General features: G+C 35.9%; 1 protein-coding gene across 1 annotated transcript in view; it reads right to left on the bottom strand.

The window, feature by feature from the left end:
- The window catches only part of LOC103518793 (protein timeless homolog), a 37,343-nt gene extending 13,825 nt beyond the window's left edge, over positions 1–23,518 (bottom strand). Inside the window, exons 1-4 of the mRNA XM_008483879.3 lie at positions 23,508–23,518; positions 23,195–23,340; positions 18,854–18,934; positions 17,180–17,286 (exon numbers count right to left, since the gene is read on the bottom strand). Of these exons, the coding sequence (XP_008482101.2) occupies positions 17,180–17,286; positions 18,854–18,924 (178 nt within the window). The 5' untranslated portion in view covers positions 18,925–18,934; positions 23,195–23,340; positions 23,508–23,518. The remainder of the gene's footprint in view (positions 1–17,179; positions 17,287–18,853; positions 18,935–23,194; positions 23,341–23,507) is intronic.
- Between the last annotated feature and the right edge of the window lie 57 nt (positions 23,519–23,575).

Here is a 23,575-nt window from a genome sequence, read left to right as displayed (position 1 = left end):
TATCATTATCATTATCATTATCATTATCATTATCATTATTATTATTATTATTATTATTATTATTATTATTATTATTATTATTATTATTATTATTATTATTATTATTATTATTATTATTATTATTATTATTATTATTATTATTATTATTATTATTATTATTATTATTATTATTATTATTATTATTATTATTATTATTATTATTATTATTATTATTATTATTATTATTATTATTATTATTATTATTATTATTATTATTATTATTATTATTATTATTATTATTATTATTATTATTATTATTATTATTATTATTATTATTATTATTATTATTATTATTATTATTATTATTATTATTATTATTATTATTATTATTATTATTATTATTATTATTATTATTATTATTATTATTACTATTATTATTATAAATGTATTTCTTTTCTATTCTCAGTGGTCAGGAAGCAGAGATATATTAATGTCGTCACAACACTATTCACAGCCCATTCCTTTTCACTCAAGATGTACTTGAAAATGTTTGAAATCTTTATTCAACCTCAGCCAGCATGAGAAGGTGAGTAATAAAAAATTGTGTGCTAGATATTGCTCATAGCGGTCAATACGTGTGTTCATAAAATCTCCGTCCCCCTCACAAACACCTTAATTTTTGGACGGGTGAATTTAGAAACTTGACATTTTGTATAGGGTCTATATTTAGCTCTAGTTTTTTAAATGCTATGTAAAAATTCAGGGACTTTTTTTAGGGTCCGCCCAATTCTTGGTAGATCTATTGTTTTAAAAAAGGTCAACTATTCTTTAAATCTTTTGAGTGATTGTAAGAATCCCTATTTTTATAGCATATTCGTTTTTTACGTTAGGTAACTAAGGTATAATCAACAACTCACTCCAATTTTTGCGGTCACTAACGTGCTCAAAAAGTACAAGCGCGGTTTTCGCGGAAGGTGCCTATTTGAAATTTCGAAAAACAAAAAGCCGTAATTTTTTGATTTTTGATGCGGATATTTTGGCAATATCGCAATTCGCGAAACATTTCGCAAAATCCGTGAATTGGGTGCCAACCTTGGATTTTTAAATAAGAACCCCTATTTTTTATTGCATATTTGTTTTATACGCGAATAAACGCTAAAGTGCTCAAAAAGTACAAGTGCGACCTATCAAATCTGAGTGTTTTTTGCTGCCAAATCTTGTTGTTTCATTATTATTTCGATTTGGTTCAATACTTCAATGTTTGCGATTTGCGCGGTGTTCGCGAAATCCGCGAATCCCACATGTTTTCAAAAGTTACGTGTGTCATATATCAAATCGTGACATTTTTTTACTTCTAAATCTTGTGGTGATATTATTTTTTTCAATTTACTTCATTTTTGACGGTTCGCGGATTTTGCGAACTCCGCGAAGTAAATTCAAAAATGAACCGAACCCTATCTGAGATAAAATTCACCCCAAGCGGGAATCGAACCCCCAACCTAGTGCTTAGGCAGACGCGCTAACTTCCAAGCTAACTAGGTTTATACATAAACTTTACATCACATGCACAGAGTTTGTCAAAGAGGAATTCTTGATTTTTGGTCATAACACATAGTGACCTTATAATGATAACGCAACATATATTTCACCATCTGTTACAGGTCAAAATGGACTAAAAAACATAAAAACAAAAGATGAAAAACCTACAAACTACCAAGAACGCGTTCCTACGTATGCTCCTAATGGCAATTTTATTACAAATTATATTTATCACTACAGCTTCCCCTAGGAAAGACAGCAATCTGACATTAATACAGCTGTCGCCACCATGGGAAAATACAATGCTAGTGCGGAGGAATAATTCACAGCAAACAGAGAGGATGAATATCATAAAACTCAAGGGAGAACCATCAGCATCGGAACGGGGAGTTACAAAATCACCCAACACCGGGTATAGCGCTACTATCTCACCTTATGACAACAAACTAGTATTTACGAAATTACCAACTCCAGAATCGACAAATTCCACAACTCCAGTAATTCCAAAATTAACAGCTTCAGACACTTCGTTAACTCCAGAATTATCAACATTAAAAAATTCATTCCAATCAGATTCAACGACTGTGAGGAATCCTGCCGAATCAGAATCAACATTTACCCCAACTTCTGTAAAGCCAAAATCAAGATCCTTACCAACTTCTGAAAAACCAGAATCAACATTTCCACTTACTTCTGTAAATCCAGAATCAATATCTTCCAAAACTTCTGTATTTCCAGAATCAACATTTTCCCCAACTTTTGTGAACCCAAAATCAACATCTTCCCCAATTTCTGTAAAACCAATATTAACATCTATCATACATTCTGTAAAGCCAGAATCAACATTTTCTACAAGTTCTGCAAAGTCAGAATCAACATGTTCCACAATTTCTGTAACGTCAGAATCAACAACTTCCACAACTTACGTAAATTTAGAATCAAGACCTTGCACAACTCCTATAGTTGTAAAAACAACAACTTTCACATTTCCTGTAACACCGAATTTAACAAGTCCTACAACTCCAAAATTAATAAATCCAGATTCAACAACTTCCGTAAAAACTTCAATTCCAGAATCAATAACATCCATAAATCCTATAACGCCAGGATCAACAACTTTCACTTTTCGTGTAAAGCCAGGATCAACAACTTCTGTATCTTCAGAGTCAAAAGCTTTTAAAATTCCCGTATCGTCACTAACTCATGTATACCCAGAATCAATACTTTCCACAACTGCTGTAACCCGAAGAATGTTTTCTGTATCTTCTATAACTTCAGAATCAACAACCTCAACTATTCGTTCAACTCCAAAATCTACAACACCCACAAGTTCTGAAACTTCATCAACTGTTATAACTTCAAAAACAACTTTTACAACTGCTGTAACTCAAAGAACAACTATACCGCCAGCTTCCACAGAGTCCGTAACTCCAGAATTAGTAACTTCTACAAATTCCATAACCCCAGAATTAACAACTTCAACTTCCGTAACTCCAGAATTAACAACTTCTACAAATTTCATAACCCCAGAATTAACAACTTCAACTTCCGTAACTCCAGAATTAACAACTTCTACAAATTTCAAAACTCCAGAATTAACAACTTCAACTTCCGTAACTCCAGAATTAACAACTTCTACAAATTTCAAAACTCCAGAATTAACAACTTCAACTTCCGTAACTCCAGAATTAACAACTTCCATAACTCCAGAATTAACAACTTCTACAAATCCCATAACTCCAGAATTAACAACTTCTACAAATTTCATAACTCCAGAATTAACAACTTCAACTTCCGTAACTCCAGAATTAACAACTTCTACAAATTCCATAACTCCAGAATTAACAACTTCTACAAATTTCATAACTCCAGAATTAACAACTTCAACTTCCGTAACTCCAGAATTAACAACTTCTACAAATTTCAAAACTCCAGAATTAACAACTTCTACAAATTTCATAACTCCAGAATTAACAACTTCAACTTCCGTCGTAACTCCAACAACTTCAACTTCCGTAACTCCAGAATTAACAACTTCTACAAATTTCATAACTCCAGAATTAACAACTTCAACTTCGGTAACTCCAGAATTAACAACTTCTACGAATTCCATAACTCCAGAATTAACAACTTCCACAACCCCAGAATTAACAACTTCCACAAATTCTATAACTCCAGAATTAACAACTTCAACTTCCGTAACTCTAGAATTAACAACTTCTACAAATTCCGTAACTCCAGAATTAACAACTTCTACAACTTTCGTAACTCCAGAATTAACAACTTCTGTAACTCCAGAATTAACAACTTCTACAAATTTCATAACTCCAGAATTAACAACTTCTACAAATTTCATAACTCCAGAATTAACAACTTCTACAACTTTCGTAACTCCAGAATTAACAACTTTCACAACTTCCACAACTCCAGAATTAACAACTTCTACAACTTCCGTAACTCCAGAATTAACAACTTCGGTAATTCCAGAATCAAGAGCTTCTAAAACTGCAGTAACTCAAGGATTAACTTCTGTATATCCTACAGCTTTACAATTAACAACTTTTACAATTATTTTAACTCCAGAATCTACAACATCCACAACTGCTGTGATTCCAGAATCAACAACTTTCAAAACTGATGTAACCTTAGAATCAACAACTTCAACTGATGTAACTCCAAAATTAACAAGTTACACACTCCCCTTTCAACTGGAATCAACTCAGGTGAGCCTTTCATTTGGTTCACTTGGAACTCTTTCAACATCTTTAGAATCAATAACCTCAAACATCCTAGCTTCAACTAGTTACGTAGCTAAAAGGGTAAAACTGCCTTTAAAAAAACCACTTTTATCTTTACAAACACTACCAAGAACTACTTCATTTCCATCAACTGACGGAAATTTTTTGACTGAACTACCAATGTTAAAGCGAAGAAAAACAAAATTACTAAAACAAAAGATAAAAATATCTTTCTTAGGCAAATTGAATGAGACGGAACCATCAACTCGAAAATTCGAAACAAAAACGGAGCAAATTAATAAAATATTTCCTACGGTAGGAGGAAAGAATTCATCACATACTATGAGTCTAATGGAAAATCAGCATGACGTTAATAATGAGAGGAATAGCAAAATACATAAACCAATGGGAAGATCGAGGGAAAAAAATTTCAAAAGTAGTTTTACATCTAAAAATATAATGACGCAAGGCATAAAATTGACAACTGGTAAAAATGTACCGATATCCGAGATCAAAGTGACAACTGAATCTATTTACAATAACACACTCAGAACAAATATGTATAAAATTAACTTTGGTATTAAGAGAAATGGTACTGAAGAAGTTAAAAAAGCACATAACAAGGATTTATCGAAGAATACAATTCACTATAATTCAAAGAATGTAGATCGTCATCACACTGGGACAAGCAAGTCGCCAAAAGTGTACACAACTGAAAATAAAAACAAAATAAATCATTTAGAAGAAATATTACTGAAATATTATGAAGAGTTCAAAAACAGAAATATGTTGGTTAACAAAAAAGATCAAAAGTACCAAAATAAAAATGTACCGATAAAGAGGAAATTGAAAACCAACGCAGGGCCTGTACCGTATGAATCAGAAGAAAATGTTCAATCAATGTGTTTTCAGTCCGTGGTGAATAGAAAATACTTGAATTCAAGCTACTTGTCTTTAACCTATATGAATAGAGAAGAATTGAGTAAGTATAAATCATTGGAATTTTTAGATTTGTCGTATAATAACATTACCAGGTTTAATATAAGCACATTGAGTAACCTAAATACCCTAAAATATATTACTCTGGAATCCAATAACTTGACAGATCTATATCCTATCAACTTCAATGCATTACGTAACTTGGAATATTTAAATTTATCTAAGAACAACCTAAGCAGGATACGAAACTACACATTCAGTCTTATGAGATCGTTGAAATATTTAAGCTTGAAGAGTAATTCTTTACACCATATCAATGCTACAACTTTTAGAGGACTGCAAGGTTTATTACATTTAGATTTATCTAGCAATAACATTGACTACCTTCACGCAGATTTTTTACCCAAAATATTAAACTTAAAACATATAAATTTGTCTAAAAATAAAATAACTACACTAGCTATAAATAATTTGAAAACTGTACAAACAGTAGATATTTCATACAATTCAATAAAAACTTTCGATAATATAACACTCGGAAATTTAACAAATGAAATGAAAATTTTAAAAGCAAATAACAATTTGTTAGAGCACTTGAAAGAAAATGTATTCAAAAACTTTTCTAAGCTATTATATTTAGATGTGTCAAATAATAAATTGAATTATATTTCACCTAGTACATTCCAACACCTTTACAACTTAATACTTTTAAATGTATCTTGTCAAAATATATTACCAATTGACCAAAGAGGTTCAACATATATTATACAAAATAACAAGAGCAATAATGAGAATTATTCGCATGTTACACACGAAAAGAAAGTGCGAAACAAGACAAATGCAAACTTTTTGAAGCAACAAAAGAAAACCAATTCAAACCAAATAAATAATTACGAAGTGGAAAAAGAGAGAAACGAAAGAAGAAATTTAAATCAAAGGGAACCGCCTAACAATTTAACCAAGAATAATATTTTTAGGCAAAAATACAAAAATGTAATTTTGGAAGGAGCTACGATTCGAGGAATGAATCAAACTACGGGTAATCGAATAATGAAAAGAACCCACGTAGTCAATAAGAAGGAAGCAAAGATAAGGAATCCTAAAAATTATCATAGAAAGAAACACAAATCTAATAACGAAAATGATAATCTTACGAAATCGAAAACTATACCAATCATAGATTTCAAATTAAATATCCTCGCCAGTATTAGCCAAAGATTGAAACAATTTGAATGTATCAATGTTAACTTGAATCAAGTGCCAAAAGTACTCACACATTCGATCCAAATTTTAAATTTGAAATTAAACAAAATAAGAAGCATACAATTAGGTGATTTGGACGATTACCCTTTATTACAAGTATTGGTTTTATCACAAAATAAATTGAAATTGATTGAAACTGATTCATTAGGAAGACTGGACTATTTGAAGATTTTATTATTAGACAATAACAAATTGAAATCTGTGCCATCAAGTCTACCAGAAAATATTGAAATATTAAATCTCAATTTCAATATTATCACCAGAATAGATCAGCAAGACTTTTTCGACACAATAAATTTGGAAAAACTATATCTCCAAGGCAATAAAATAGAGTCCATTCCTTCCAACACATTTTCATCATTGAGAAATCTAAAATATTTAGATCTATCTTCTAATCCAATAAAAACTATGAAGAGTATCGTCCTAAGTAAACTAAATTTTATTAATCTATCAAATTTGGAAAAGTTGGAATTAAATTTTAATGATAGATTTCCCATTGAAGATGGTTTTTCTTTAATAGGAATCAAATTAACTAACAGTCTTGAACTTTGTGACCTCTTGCTCAGAGATTATGCTTTTGTGTTGACGTTAAGACAAATGAAATATTTGAATTGTAATTCAACAGAAAGAGATCACTATACATTGATTGATATTACAAGCAAGAGGCAAAACAATAAATGTGAAAACAGTCAAAATACGAAACGTAAATCTAAGATTCTCATGACAGTAAAGTCAAATAATATCCCAAACAGGACCGATGTTTTTCCAAGTGGTAGTAGTTGCAATATAGGCAGAAAAAAATCTAAGAAAACAGATAGCCGGACAATAAATTCCAATTTAAATGTAAGCAAGAGTATTTTATTGAATGTACAAAAATGTACAATATGTAAAGTAGATACAATATACGAGTCTTTGTTTGAGTTTTCTCTGGCTAATATGAACAATTACATTGAAAACATTATTTCATTTGGAAATGTATCAGACTTTACAAATCCAAGTATGTACTCCAAATATCTTATGGAAGAACACTGTTTAAAAAAGAAAAATAAAACTAAGTTTAAGCCAGGAAGTTTTCGCAAAAATGATGTTGATTTCTCGATTAATCATTCAACAAATATGCTCAAAAGTACCATGGACTTGGCTACTAAGAAAGGGAAAAAGATAACAAGTAAGAAAGCAAACATAGAATCAAGTTCTCAAAATGAAGGGATATTTATCATTACAAAGGATAATGACATTCCGTTTAACACATTTTCAATTTCAATCACAGAGGACAGATCTCAAAGAAATAGTTCTAAATTAAAAGAAAATTATAAGAATACGAAAGGTTTTAAAAATATTGACTTAGAAATGAACGATCAAGCAGTAGACCAGGAAAATGATGAAAAAGAGACTAGCTCGTTTTACACCACTAAGCAAATTATTGAAGGGAAAGAAGGAGGAAAAAGTAACGCACGGGAAGAAGAAAATAAATTTTCTATCGTCAGGGATGATAAAAGAAATGTAATTTTAAAATTAAAGAAGAAATCGGATAATGGAACGGATGAAAATTTGACTGAACGTTACGGTCAATTAACAATAAAAGATCCTTATAGTAAACAGAACAAGAAAGAAAGTAGTAATAAAAAAGGTAGCTCAAAAAAAGGCATATTATTAAGAAATGATGAAAATATTACGGACATAATGAATTATAATAACTCAGTTCAATCAAGTGAACGTAATGATAAAATAGTAAAACACAGTTCACATGGAACAAATGAGAAAGATCAAATTTTAATTAAAATTCAAAATCAGTCTATTCGTAGTAAATTTTACGAGGGTGTCAAAAGTGATTTCGAACAAACATTTCAAAATATTTTGAAAATAAGCAAATTAAATAATTCAGAGAGCAATCAGCAAAGAAAAGTTAAAAACAACAGGTTACACTCACACAAAAATTATACAATTATAACACATGAAAACAGAAATAGCAAAAATAGACAAATCAATCAAATACGAACATTCCTTAGAAACTACCGATCAAAAAATGGAAAGATTGGAAAGGCTTCGAAAAAAAAAGTAAACGCACTAAGATATAATTCCACCAAAGAGGTTAAATTTGAAAAATTACTACTATACTCTCCGAACCTAAACATTCACAAGGATACACAGTATGAAATGAATACTGTAGATACAGATGCTGAATTTTTAGATATTATTGACAAGAGTGAAAATTCCATCGATACTGTCCATACATTTGAATCTTCCAAGTATGATGAACTTGTCTCTCAAAAGTCCAAGGAAAACATAGAACATCACACTGGTATAGTTATATTCCTACTGATTGTAGTATTTATGATAGTGGGTGCATTTCTGGCATTGACCATTCAGTGGAACACTGTACATCATTGTGTCAGTTATGGAGACAATAGTCAAAGTGACGATGACCAAAACAACAGCAATTCAAATTTTTATGGACTTGAAATTGAAATGCTAGACAATGCTGATATCTATAGCATTACCTAAATAAGAAGGGATAATATGATGTAGAGTTTTAAACGTTGGTCTAAAATTGAAAATTGATTGGTCTTAACTTTATACACAAAAAGCCCACTCTGAGGCTTATGTGGGTGTAGGAGGAAATAAAAACTAAATAAAATATCATTCCTACAGCTACAGTAAGTACCTATTCGTTCAAAACCACCTGCCTCAGAACGCTTTAAATTTATTTTTGTCGCTTCCCCTATCAGAGAAATAACATTGCGCCCTTTTATATTAAAAAAAAGTCTATAGCTTCAAGGGATAATTTTTTTTTTTTTTTTTTTTTTTAGATTTCAGACTTTGAGTCAGAGAAGAGAACCTTTTTTAATTGATTATTTATTTTGAGCGGTTTTGTTATACACCGGTTCAAATTTATGGGTTCTCATTTAAGATTTCCAAGTTGACCCCTTGGATCCGCCCCTGATTATGTTAATATTTTTTTTTTAAATATTTATTTACTTTTTACTCTAAGGAATATAGATATAGGTTCAATCCCAGGTACCGCGGACGGACCTCGGATGACCTTTTTTTTTTGGGGTTGTACAGAAATCAGATGATTTCGGGTTTTCGGACGGAACTGGTGTCCTCCGTAAAATCCCACATCCGAATTCCGCAAATCAACCCTCGAGTATACATCCGAATTAAACAAAAAATAATAGTAATAACAACAAACAGGTACCAAATAGTGCCTATCCACCTATCTAAGTTCATAATGTAGGTACCTCACTACATACAGGATAGGAGAAAGCCAGCCGTTCCGAGAACGAACATTATCCCATCAGGATAAAATCCGCTCCGGGCGGGAATCGAACCCGCGGCCTAGGGCTTACAAGGCAGACGCACTACCAACTAAGCTAACTAGGCTGGCGTTAATAAAATTAAAGCCAGTAGAAAATGTTATTAACCGCCTTGTAACTTTTTCACTGTTCAACCTGAAAGTTAAACATATGTAGGTGTATTCGATTATGTGGAATAAAAATCAGTAATGAGAGGAATTGTCTATGGAATCAGAAGAACACATATATATTATTGTTTATTATGAATTTGAACACATATTTTGAAATAAAAACGACTATGCAGCCACAGATTTCGTTACCAATTGATGAAATCTATTTTTTTTTTTATTATTATTTTTTTTTTATTTTATTCTTTTTTTTTGATAATACAAACCCTTTTAATATGAAAAGTTGAGGGAGGAAGAAAGTTAATATTTTTACCCATTTATTTTGAAAAGCAAACTCACTTGAACTTTTTTCCTTAAAAATATCAATAAATAAACTGGTTGATATTGAGAAAAAATCCAAAGAGAAACTAATTTATTCTCTTATAGTGTAACTACATAATACATAGTGGTAAAACCACCTGCCTCAGAACGCTTTAAATTTATTTTTGTCGCTTCCCCTATCAGAGAAATAACATTGCGCCCTTTTATATTAAAAAAAAGTCTATAGCTTCAAGGGATAAAATTTCGATGTGTTAAACTGAGAGCTAAAATTTCATCGCTCTGAGACTTTCTCCCCTCTCATCACAGCTAGACGTAACATTTAATCCGTCCAACCTTCCTGTTCCATTATACATACATATTATGTATTTTATTAAGTAAAGTTCTCTTCCTCTTAATTTCCAGTAGACGTTAGAGTCCGTAATCTTCATGTAATTTATTTTTTATTGTTTGTACAAATGTATACATATGTATGTAGGTATTGTGCTTTAATTATGTATAAAATAAAATAGGTTAAATGTGGGTGCATGTTGTTTTTTTTTTAAGTTATTGTTTCATTGGAGAAAAAAAAAAAAAAAAAAAAAAAAAAAAAAAAAAAAAAAAAAAAAAAAAATCTGGTATGAACATCACACGACTTTCTATTAAATTTTCTAATTCCCTATTCTTTCTAAGTCCCGAGCTGCCTATGGCGGCCGATTTTTGGTGGCACATTTTCTATCTCAAAATACTCCCCCTGTAATAAGGGATCATTTAAAGTGTCCGAAAATTGAACATGTAATAAGGGATCATTAAAAGTGGCCGTGAATTGAATGGGATTTTTTTTTTTTTTTTTTCAAGTCTAAAAATCGGCCGCCAATTTCTATCTTAAAATACTCCCCGTGTAATAAGGAATCATATAAAGTATCAAAAAATTTGCTTTTTTTCCGAAGTATGAAGCAACATTGACTTTGGTTGATATCTGGATGAGTGACACTCCGATTTTCACCAAATTGTTACAGTCGCGTCATTGGACCATACCGGGATAACACAACAAATTTCATCGCTCTAGGACAAACCGTTCTTGAGATATTTTGTATACCACCTTTTCCCATTTAAACCTGTAGTACGTACATCCATACAGACCATGGGCTAAAAAACACTTTTTTGGAATCAGGGGACACCAAAACGGATATTTCCACCCATTTCCCGATTTTGAAAATTCAGACCGATTGCAATACTTTCTCATTACTAGAGTAGCTTCGCTATACATTCATTAGTCATAGAAAGTAATAAAATAAGTAAGAAAAAATTGAATAGGTCATAACCATAACTCCGGCCCTAGTTGTCGGATAGAGCTCAAACTAGTACCAAAGTACTACGTTTTTAAGTCATTTGATAAGTATCACTATTTGACTCATTAATATTGTAAAATATTAATATTCGTTAAATTGATTTTAGCTGATAAGACTGCTGTAAAACGTATGTCCCGGGAAAAGCTTGAGATCTAGGTCTGTCAGACTGTCCGAGCGCGAGCGGCGGCATAACAAAGACTATAGTGAACAAAAATGATCGGTCTCTTTAAAAATTTCTACTGTATATACTCGCAATATTATCGGGGGATTATCCATTTTATGTATGAAGAACACGTATATAATCACCAGTGTCGCCTCTTGACCGAAAAAAGGAATATTAGTAGTATAAAAATATTTACCAAGAGCGAGAGGGGTACATCGATTCTTGACTGGATGTTATTTTTCTAACAACTTAGTGTCTCCTGTCAGACAAAGAGATTTAAACCCCGATAAATACAAAAGGACAAAATAAAGCTCGTACCTACAAGTTTTAAAGAAGAAATGTAATAATACGAGACATTTGATTTATCTTTTAAGAGTTTTGATAGAGGGAACTGTACGTGCTAAGGTCTTATCGTCCCGAAATCAGAGAAGAAAGACAGGATAGGAGAAAGCCAGCCGTTCCGAGAACGAACATCATCCGTTCAGGATGAAATCCGCCCCGGGCGGGAATCGAACCAAGCTAACTAGGCTGGCAGACGTTTGAAAAGGATAATAAATATTTTATTTATTTATTTACACGCTAAGCATCAAGGCCATGTGTGGGATAATAAATATGAACAGAGAAGACATTCGTGGCTAAAATGAGCCTTTTGCAACTTGCAACCTTTGCACAGGTAGTAGATAAAATAAAATGAGAATTTCAATACCTAGAATAGGTAGTTAGGAAATGAAATTCTTCTCCTCTAGCGATCTTTATCCTTTCCTGATATATCTTCAACCTTTTTCTACGGTTAATTCCTCAGGCCAGCGCGTTACCAACACGCGTCTGCCTTATAAGCGCTAGACCGCGGGTTCGATTCCCGCCCGGGGCGGATTTTATCCTGAAGGGATAAGGTTCGTTCTCGGAACGGCTGTCTTTCTCCTATACTAATCCTGTCTTCCTTCTCTCTTCAATTTCGGGACGATAAGACCCTAGCAGTTACAGTTCCCTCTATCAAACCTCTTAAAAAAATAATATTAATAAATTCCTCAGCCTTTTTCTTCTAGGTACTCCAGCTACTAGAAATGTTATATTTTGTACTTCTTTGGAGTACAGTTGTCAGTTAAGATTATTATTTATACCTAACCTTTTTTTTTAAAAAAAAAAAGAGGTTTGACAGAGGGAACTGTAACTGCTATGGTCTTATCGTCCCGAAATCGAAGAGAGAAGGAAGACAGGATAGGAGAAAGCCAGCCGTTCCGAGAACGAACAATATAAAATCCGCCCCGGGCGGGAATCGAACCCGCGGCCTGGCGCTTACAAGGCGTATTAAAAACTAAAAACTCTGGTCATATTTTTTCTCAACCAAAGCCCCTAAAATTGTTAGAATTGTTAGATAGTTCAATTTTTGTGTAATTATGTAATTTACAATATTTACATAAATTTCCTAGTTTGCTTTGTAACTAAAATGAACTTGAGCTAAGTTATTTTTATTATTAGAGTGATTTTTATTTGTATTTATTAAGTGATTTTATCTACAGTACTCGGGAGGGCCCATCCACCCCCCGGGGGCTTCGGGTGTTCGCTACGCGGGGGCTTCGCGGTGTTGTGCATGCGGTCGCGCTTCGCGCTCCCGGGGGCTTCGCGGGGTGAGCATGAGGTCGCGCTTCGCCCCTGAGACCTTCCCAGTATGTACAAAAAATAAGGAATCCAATGGTGAAAACCGCATCTTCCTAGCCCATCTAGAAGTGGGTTAGAATTAGTATGAGTGAGTGAGTCAGCCAGTCAGTCAGTTACACAAGGGGCTGTATATATTTTAGACTCGCACTTTGTGCTCGGGAGAGGGGCTTCGCCCCCCTCCACCCCCCGGGGGCTTCGCGTGTTCGCTACGCGGAGTTGCGTATACGGTCGCGCTGCGCGCTCCCGGGGCTTCACGGGGTTGTGCACGGGGTCACGCTTCGCGCTCCCTTGTTTACGGTCGCGCTGAGCGCTCCCGGGGCTTCGCGGGGTTGTGCATAGGGTCGCGCTTCGCGCTCCCTTGTTTACGGTCGCGCTGCGCGCTCCCGGAGCTTCACGGGGTTGTGCATAGGGTCGCGCTGCGCGCTCCCGGGGCTTCGCGGGGTGTGCATGAGGTCGCGCTTCGCCCCTGAAGACTAATACCGTCCCTGACTCTTGTCTCGAAGAAATGAAAACTGAAAACTAAAAGCGAGAGAAAATATTAAACACGGGAAAAGTTTTGCTGGCCTCAAACTGTGTTCCCTGTGTATTTCTTATGGGGAACTAAAAAAACGTCAATATCTCGGGAACGGGTTCGAATTTCGGGAGTTTCCCAGTATGTACAAAAAATAAGGAATCCAATGGTGAAAACCGCATCTTCCTAGCTCATCTAGAAGTGGGTTAGAATTTGTATACGTGAGTCAGTGAGTGAGAAGTCTACGTTTTAACTCGACAGTTTTGCATTTGGTTTAGATGTTTGTTTGTTTGTTTGTTTGAATGATTTTTCCGCTATAACTCGCGATTGTCAGGTCCAATTTTGATGAAGTTTGGTACACCTTTTAAAAACATCAATGCACGTCGATCCTTGAATTTTGGAGTCCCAGAACTGAGCTAATCTATTTTTGGTCTTCCGAAAATTTCGGTCTTTGTTATACACTTATTTATTTACTTTTTACTCTAAGGAATATAGATATAGGTTCAATCCCAGGTACCGCGGACGGACCTCGGATGACCAGACAAAACATTGAACAAATTAAAGGTATGATTACTTGAGCGTCCGCTAGGTTCGCTTCGGTTTTCGGTTTCGGTTTTCGTTCGGTTTTCGATCCCGTGCTAAATCTAAAAACATGATGTAAACAAGATGGCGCCAACATGGGTTGCGTTATGGGGATCAGGATTCGATGCGAAATCTCCCTAAATAATAGTAATAACAACAAACAGGTACCAAATAGTGCCTATCCACCTATCTAAGTTCATAATGTAGGTACCTCACTACATACAATATTTGTGGCGAAGAAAAAGAACTTTCACATGTAACTTTCTGGGGGTAATATGGTTAGGTAGCATACAAAAAGAACTTTCACCAATGAGAAAAATTCTGGGGTTAGTACGGTTAGGTAGTATACAAAAAGAACTTTCACAAATTTAATGAGGAAAATTCTGGGGTTAGTACGGTTAGGTAGTATACAAAAAGAATAAGGAATCCAATGGTGAAAACCGCATCTTCCTAGCCCATCTAGAAGTGGGTTAGAATTAGTATGAGTGAGTGAGTCAGCCAGTCAGTCAGTTACACAAGGGGCTGTATATATTTTAGACTCGCACTTTGTGCTCGGGAGAGGGGCTTCGCCCCCCTCCACCCCCCGGGGGCTTCGCGTGTTCGCTACGCGGAGTTGCGTATACGGTCGCGCTGCGCGCTCCCGGGGCTTCACGGGGTTGTGCACGGGGTCACGCTTCGCGCTCCCTTGTTTACGGTCGCGCTGATGGCTCCCGGGGCTTCGCGGGGTTGTGCATAGGGTCGCGCTTCGCGCTCCCTTGTTTACGGTCGCGCTGCGCGCTCCCGGAGCTTCACGGGGTTGTGCATAGGGTCGCGCTGCGCGCTCCCGGGGCTTCGCGGGGTGTGCATGAGGTCGCGCTTCGCCCCTTAGGAGTTTGCAAACAAGAGAGTCGTCCTTCCATATATCTTGGATAACCTTCTGTAGTGTTACGTTGAATAGGAGTGGGGATAGGCCGCTCCCTGTTTCAAACCGCTTTCTACTGTAAACGCTGTTGATAGCTCTCCCCCTACTCTTATTTTGTTGATGGATCCAACTGCGCATTCTTTTACCAATCTTACTAGTTTCTTGGGTATTCCTAGTTCATGCATAGCGTTCCAAACGGCGTTTCTTATCAAGCAATCATAAGATTTTTTTAAAATCGATGAACAGGATGTAGGTGTCGATATTTCGCCCCTGAAGACTAATACCGTCCCTGACTCTTGTCTCGAAGAAATGAAAACTGAAAACTAAAAGCGAGAGAAAATATTAAACACGGGAAAAGTTTTGCTGGCCTCAAACTGTGTTCCCTGTGTATTTCTTATGGGGAACTAAAAAAACGTCAATATCTCGGGAACGGGTTCGAATTTCGGGAGTCCCAGTATGTACAAAAAATAAAAAATCCAATGGTGAAAACCGCATCTTCCTAGCTCATCTAGAAGTGGGTTAGAATTTGTATACGTGAGTCAGTGAGTGAGAAGTCTACGTTTTAACTCGACAGTTTTGCATTTGGTTTAGATGTTTGTTTGTTTGTTTGTTTGAATGATTTTTCCGCTATAACTCGCGATTGTCAGGTCCAATTTTGATGAAGTTTGGTACACCTTTTAAAAACATCAATGCACGTCGATCCTTGAATTTTGGAGTCCCAGAACTGAGCTAATCTATTTTTGGTCTTCCGAAAATTTCGGTCTTTGTTATACACTTATTTATTTACTTTTTACTCTAAGGAATATAGATATAGGTTCAATCCCAGGTACCGCGGACGGACCTCGGATGACCTTTTTTTTTTGGGTTGTACAGAAATCAGATGATTTCGGGTTTTCGGACGGAACTGGTGTCCTCCGTAAAATCCCACATCCGAATTCCGCAAATCAACCCTCGAGTATACATCCGAATTAAACAAAAAATAATAGTAATAACAACAAACAGGTACCAAATAGTGCCTATCCACCTATCTAAGTTCATAATGTAGGTACCTCACTACATACAATATTTGTGGCGAAGAAAAAGAACTTTCACATGTAACTTTCTGGGGGTAATATGGTTAGGTAGTATACAAAAAGAACTTTCACAAATTTAATGAGGAAAATTCTGGGGTTAGTACGGTTAGGTAGTATACAAAAAGAATCAAAAAAATAAAGCTTGATGCAACTGATATGATCGAGTAATTTATGTAAAAGATATGACTGTGTCTATCAGGTAGTATACAAAAAGAATCAAAAAAATAAAGCTTGATGCAACTGATATGATCGAGTAATTTATGTAAAAGATATGACTGTGTCTATTAAATTTCTAGCGAAATCAGTGTAACTTTCGTATTAGTGTGTGTGCTCGTAGGTGTACTTTTTCTATGTATTTTTCCATGTACCTACTCCTATAAGTGTTTTTCGTTCAAATAAAGATTTTGTAAATTACACATAGAATATAGTATCGTTTTCATTACAAATAGGTTCAAAAAATTCATATTTTGCGCAGCTAGTATGCAGCCAAATATACAAATCTATTGTTTTAAACAAGGTCGAAGTGAACCATTCCTGAGATCTCTTTTCTTGTTCCCTGTGCTTTTAATTACATAAGACGTATAGGTACTTCTATTTCGATACATGTGAATTGCATTCAAACGTAGTCGTCTCAGTTGAGGCAAAAGAGTCTGAGTGAGGTCTAATGTTCAGAGAACTACTAGTACTATCATTATGTTGATGAAAGAGGCAAGGAATAGTATGTAACTTCTCTTACATACGTAAACATAACATACTAACCTTTAGTATCAAGTACAGAGGTAAGGAATATCTCTCTCAGAATAAGTAACTCTTCTTCAGGGGGACAAGATATCGAACCAAACACATCATCTTCAGGCCAAACCTCTCTGTAAATAATAAAAACAATATGACAAAATAAATTGCTATCCATTCCTATAATTATTGAAATTCCGACTTACATCGGCCACAATAAAACCTTAAATGAGAATAAATGCAGAAGGTCCCGGGTTCCCAATCCCATCAGCGAGAAAAAAATATGCACTCATATTTCGATTGCAAATGTTTCAACGGGTTACTTTCTGGTGTTCTCGTGTTGACCCAGCACCTAAATCGGAAGTATTGTTTTTCTTATAGCCCATCTTATGAGGGACATACCTACTACGGGATGGGCATTGGGCATGCTACGACACATATGTACCACACGAGTTCAAAGTAGCCGTTATTTCATTACTACGAAATAAAAACAGCAATGAAAGTCATCTTTACAATATAATAAAAACAAGCTGGGCCCGTCCCTCCGGGATTTTTTTAGCTTGTAGTTTATTCGATCGTGATTAAATAAATCAAACTATAAATCAAAGTTTTCCCATCAGGGGAGATCCAAGTTCCTTTATGTATTCTTCTGTGAGGGAACATTGTGCTTATGATCCAAGTCAACATCTGCGTCCCGGTAGGTTCTTACATCAAGAATATCACTATGCCATCTTTTGTTCACCAAGACATGATCGATAAATCAAACTATAAATCAAAGTTTTCCCATCAGGGGAGATCCAAGTTCCTTTATGTATTCTTCTGTGAGGGAACATTGTGCTTTTTATAAGCATGTTTTTAGAAAGAGCAAATTCCAGCAGACGGATACCATTATTATTTGAAGTGTTATGTAGGCTGTGATCACCAAGGGCTGGTTTATAGACGGTTTCATGACCTAGTTTTGCATTCATGTCACCCAAGAGGATTTTCATGCTGTAGCTTGTGAATGAGTCTAGGACGTTGTCAAGTGTTTCGTAGAATTCGTCCTTGGTGTCTTGATCCTTGTCTTCGGTGGGTGCGTGAACATTTCATTTGTTTATGAACTTGACATCTTTAATTGAGTTTACAAATTTACTTTTTACCATGAATCCTCATGTAATGATTTAAAATCAAGACTAGAACCCGTTCTCCCTTTATTCCCAATATAATGTTTAAGTCACCCATCCATTTATTGGCCTTGCTTGGCGTAGCTTTGGCTTTATAATTTTCTGGACAAAAAAAATCCCCCAAAAAACAGTTTTTTTTTTTTTGTTTTTTGGCTTTATGGTTTTCTGGACAAAATTTGCACCACCATTTTCGTGTTCCTGGTAAAAAGACCTTTAATTTGATATATAGGTCGACCAGGTTTGGATAAGTCCTTCTATGGGGACAGACAGACAGAGTGACAGGCGACACCGAAGCGAATACAATAGTCCGTCCCTTATACCTTTTTATTACTATCGTAATAATAAAGGAAGGACGGACTAAAAAAACTAAGTAATTCAGATGTATATTACAGGTGACACACAGTAGTGTGCCTAACAGTGACGCAAAATAACTTTTGTTCATGTTTGCTTTTCCTTGCAATAAAAGGAAATTGTGGAAAAAAGTGTATACCTACATGTTTGTAAAAGTTTCTGAGTCTAATTCAATATTTTACCTTACCTTGAAGACCTTAGCATAGATAATGCCAGCTCCAGCTGTTGTTGTTTAAGCATACTCTTTATCGTCCTCATAGCTTCCAATCTGAAAATGTTAATTGAGTATTTCTATTTTTACGATCCTTAGGGGTAGGGGGGGGAGTTCTTTTCTGCACCAAAAATTACTTCTTTATACAGTACAAGCAGGCTCCGCCCGCTTGCGCGTGGCTGAGGCATGGCCGTATGCATAGAGGCATGGCCGTAGGTGACTGTAGCGTAACTTACCGTATCGTACCGCACCTGACTATACTTGACTGTACCTAATCGTATCTGACCGTTCCGTACCGTATCGTACTGTAGCTCATAAGCTCACCGTACCGTATCGTACTTGACCGTACCTAACTATGTCGTATCGTACCGTACCTGAACGTACCGTATCGTACCATATAGTACAGGACCTGACCGTAACGTACCGTATCTGACCGTACCATATCGTACCGTACTTAACTGTACCTGAACGTACTTGACTGACCCTAACCGTACCGTGCCGTATCGTACCATGCCTTACCTGACCGTAACGTACCGTTTTATCTGACCATACTATTTTGGCACCATATTATACTTTTATTCGTTTTCGTCCCTAATTTGGGCACCACTGCGAGTTTTGAAAAATCCGTTCTTAAGATACCTTTACTTACTAAAAGGCAAGACAACTATCTTACTTACAAATTTCATGTAAATTGACCCACCCGTTTTGGCCATGGGTCGATTTTTAGTAGTTTTTTTTTTGGTCATAGTTTGGAAACCACTGCAAGTTTCGGAAAATCCGTTCTTAGTGTTCCTATTCAAATCGAAAGGCAAGACAACTATCTTACTTACAAATTTCATGTAAATTGACCCACCCGTTTTGGCCATGGGTCGATTTTTAGTAGTTTTTTTTTGGTCATAGTTTGGAAACCACTGCAAGTTTCGGAAAATCCGTTCTTAGTGTTCCTATTCAAATCAAAAGGAAGCTATTCTCGAAGTTTCATCAAAATCGGTCCAGCCGTTTCGGCTGTGCGTTGATTATGAACGATTTTCAGTAGTTTTTTGGTCATAGTTTGGAAACCACTGCGAGTTTCGGAACATCCGTTCTTAGTGGGCCTATTCAAATCAAAAGGAAGCTATTCTCGAAGTTTCATCAAAATCGGTCCAGCCGTTTCAGCTGTGCGTTGATTATGAATGAATGAATGAGTCAGGGTTTACTCTTTTATTAATATAGATGTGTAAGCATAAAAAAAAGACCCCGCCAAGTCGTTCCTCCCAAAATAAATCAAGTACTTACTTACTCCAGGGTCTTCACAGACCGCGAGGGTCCTTGACCTCCCCCACCAGCCTTCTCTATTCTTGTCTGTCCTGGGCGATGGTCTGCCAATCTTGTCGGATTCCAATGGATTCGAGAGATTCCCTGACACCACCTTCCCATGTGTTTCTTGGTCGTCCAAAGGTCGAGGGTTGGAGTATTGTAGGTTGAGGGTTCTCTTGATATTGGATGCCTCTTCTGCTCGAGCCACATGTCCTGCCCACTGGAGTATCTTAGCTCGGATGATGTTGCTGATTGTTGGTTTGTTATACAGTGACCTTAGCTCTGCATTTTTTCTACAGCAGCAGAAAATGATGAAAAATTTGACGTTTTTCAAAGTCAACTTAATCTCCGGCTAAACTTAACCGATTTGATGATTCAGCAGCAGAAAATGATGAAAAATTTGACGTTTTTCAAAGTCAACTTAATCTCCGGCTAAACTTAACCGATTTGATGATTTTTTTTTTCAACTTGGTCTTCTTTCATGCCCCAACACACACACACGCAACTCTAGTAGCGCGGTCAAACTTTCTTGACTTGGCGGGGCGGAGCGCTATTGTGTATGTCCCAAGAGTCCTGTAAAGTAGCCCTCAATGTTTTAAACGGCTAGGAATTTTGGAATTCTGATAAGATGAGAAAAGGTCATATGGCCCATTCAGTGAAGGCTTTAAAAACCTGGTTCGACCGCGGGAAGTGGCACTTTTTGGGTAAATTTGGCTCGAGAAATTCAAATAAAAACCCACATTTTTTAAAATCTACGTTAAATTTGATGAAAGAATCTAATAATATCGTGCTATTTTTGGTAAGTGGTAAGTACGGGAGGTGTTGGGAACGTGCCCCATTTTTAATTTTTCCCTCCTTTTTCCCATACCATGTCTTTTTCCCCATACCATGCTGGTGTCGTTTAATTTTTTACTTTTTTTCTCTCTCTCTCCCTCTCTCTCTCCTCTCTCTCCTCTCACTCCTCTCACTCCTCTCTCTCCTCTCTCTCTCTCTCCCTCTCTCTCTCCTCTCTCTCCTCTCACTCCTCTCTCTCCTCTCTCTCCCTCTCTCCGTTTTTTCTTCTTCTCCATATATTTAATTCTATGTCGAAAATGGGACCAAATATTTTCCTTAGCACTCTGTTCTCAAAAGCTTGTAATCGTGATATAATTTGTTGTTTCAGAGGCCAGGTTTCGCAGCCGTATAACAGTACCGGTTGGATTATGGTGTTGTATATTTTGAGTTTGGCATTTTTTGATATTCTCTTTGATTTTAACATATTGTTCATTGAGTAAAGATTTCTGCTGGCATTGTTCATTCTATAGTTAATTTCGGGGTCTATCCTGTTCTCTTCATTTATGTTAATCCCCAGGTATGTAAAATCTGACACACGTTCGAAAGTTTTGTTGTTTATCCTTATGGTGTTGGGATTGGTGGGGTTTTTGGTTTTTGAGACTAGCATGAATTTGGTTTTGTCTATGTCTATGTTCATCTTTAATCCTACTTGCAAAGCTCTTTGTTCTAATGTGTTCAGGCTTTCTAGCATGGCCGTATGCATAGAGGCATGGCCGTAGGTGACTGTAGCGTAACTTACCGTATCGTACCGCACCTGACTATACTTGACTGTACCTAATCGTATCTGACCGTTCCGTACCGTATCGTACTGTAGCTCATAAGCTCACCGTACCGTATCGTACTTGACCGTACCTATTTTGGGGTGGGATGGAGTTTTGTTTATTTTTTGTGGGCACTTGATTTATTTTGGGAGGAACGACTTGGCGGGGTCTTTTTTTATGCCGCGAAGTGGTATTTTTTGGGGGGATCTCATAGCTTTTTGCAGAAACTTAGCATAATATGACGTATGAGCGTAGCGCAACAAAGTACAAAGGCAATGGGCATAGTAACATCATTTGGTAAGGTTTGGTAAGTTCCGAACATTTCCGAGTGAAAAATACCATGATAACATCATTGGGTCAGTTTTGGTAAGTTCCGATCATTTCCGAGTGAAAAATTAAATAATAACATCATTGGGTAAGTTTTGGTAAGTTCTGATCTTTCTGGTCAGGATTCCTACTGACGGAGAATTTTTCTTTTACTAAAATATTCTAAACCGTGGCTAAGCACGGGTAACCTGCTAGTCTTGATATATTTCATTTCCTTGTATACCGTTTGATAAACTGGTAATATTTTGGGTTGGGTAGGGTGTTCTACCCATTATACTTTCAGTGTTAGAACTGCGGCATTCCGCGGGTAATACTTAAAAATCCCGCAAAATCCCACGCGGAATTGGTCACATCCCGCGTGAGATCCCGCGGGATTCAAAAGCCTGCGGGATTGCTATCCCTACACACGTAGCACTGGTCCTAAAGCCTAACCGACTTTTAAAATTATCACCATATCAGTTAAAAACCAACATTATGAGAAGAAAATCAGTCTTTTATCAAATTTAACTCTCTCTCTCTCTCTCTCTCTCTCTCTCTCTCTCTCTCTCTCTCTCTCTCTCTCTCTCACACACACATACATACACACACAGAAGTTCATTTTTAAGAAATCTCCGTAATGGAGCATCCCCTTCAATCTTGTATTACCGACATTTACAGTTATAATTTATATGAATAGGAAAACCCTACGACACTCCTGTTGGAGCATGGACCACACGAGATTTACAGTTATGTATATGAATAGGAAAATCCTACGACACTCCTGTTGGAGCATGGACCACACGAGATTTACAGTTATGTATATGAATAGGAAAACCCTACGACACTCCTGTTGGAGCATGGACCACACGAGATTTACAGTTATGTATATAAATAGGAAAATCCTACGACACTCCTGTTGGAGCATGATGGACCACACGAGATTTACAGTTATGTATATAAATAGGAAAATCCTACGACACTCCTGTTGGAGCATGATGGACCACACGAGATTTACAGTTATGTATACCACAATAGTTATCATGTAATGTGGTGCAATATTAAACTGTTGAGATAAAGGGACTACATGTCTTAAGTATAGCACTAATATCTAATATCTTACCTTTGTTCATCAATGGGCAGATCAGAGGCGGCATCAAACGGCACAGTAGAGGGAAGTGATAACTCAGGGTGCTGTATAATAGCTGATATTTGGGGCGATATATCATTCCAAGTTTCATCTGTGAAACCATCTGCTGCTGCTGCTGCACGCTTGAATTCTAAAACGAGATGATAAAAAAACAATTCAATTAAGTTTATTCATCCATCCTTCAAAGGCTAGTTTCCTATAACTCAGGGTGCTGTATAATAGCTGATATTTGGGGCGATATATCATTCCAAGTTTCATCTGTGAAACCATCTGCTATTTTTTTTTTTGCTGCACGCTTGAATTCTAAAACGAGATGATAAAAAAACAATTCAATTAAGTTTATTCATCCATCCT

This window comes from Diaphorina citri, unplaced genomic scaffold (assembly GCF_000475195.1).
Source record: "Diaphorina citri unplaced genomic scaffold, Diaci psyllid genome assembly version 1.1 scaffold2359, whole genome shotgun sequence".
Classification (NCBI taxonomy): domain Eukaryota; kingdom Metazoa; phylum Arthropoda; class Insecta; order Hemiptera; family Psyllidae; genus Diaphorina; species Diaphorina citri.
Note: the sequence above shows the minus strand (reverse complement) of the source record. Positions and strands in the feature narration are given on the sequence as shown.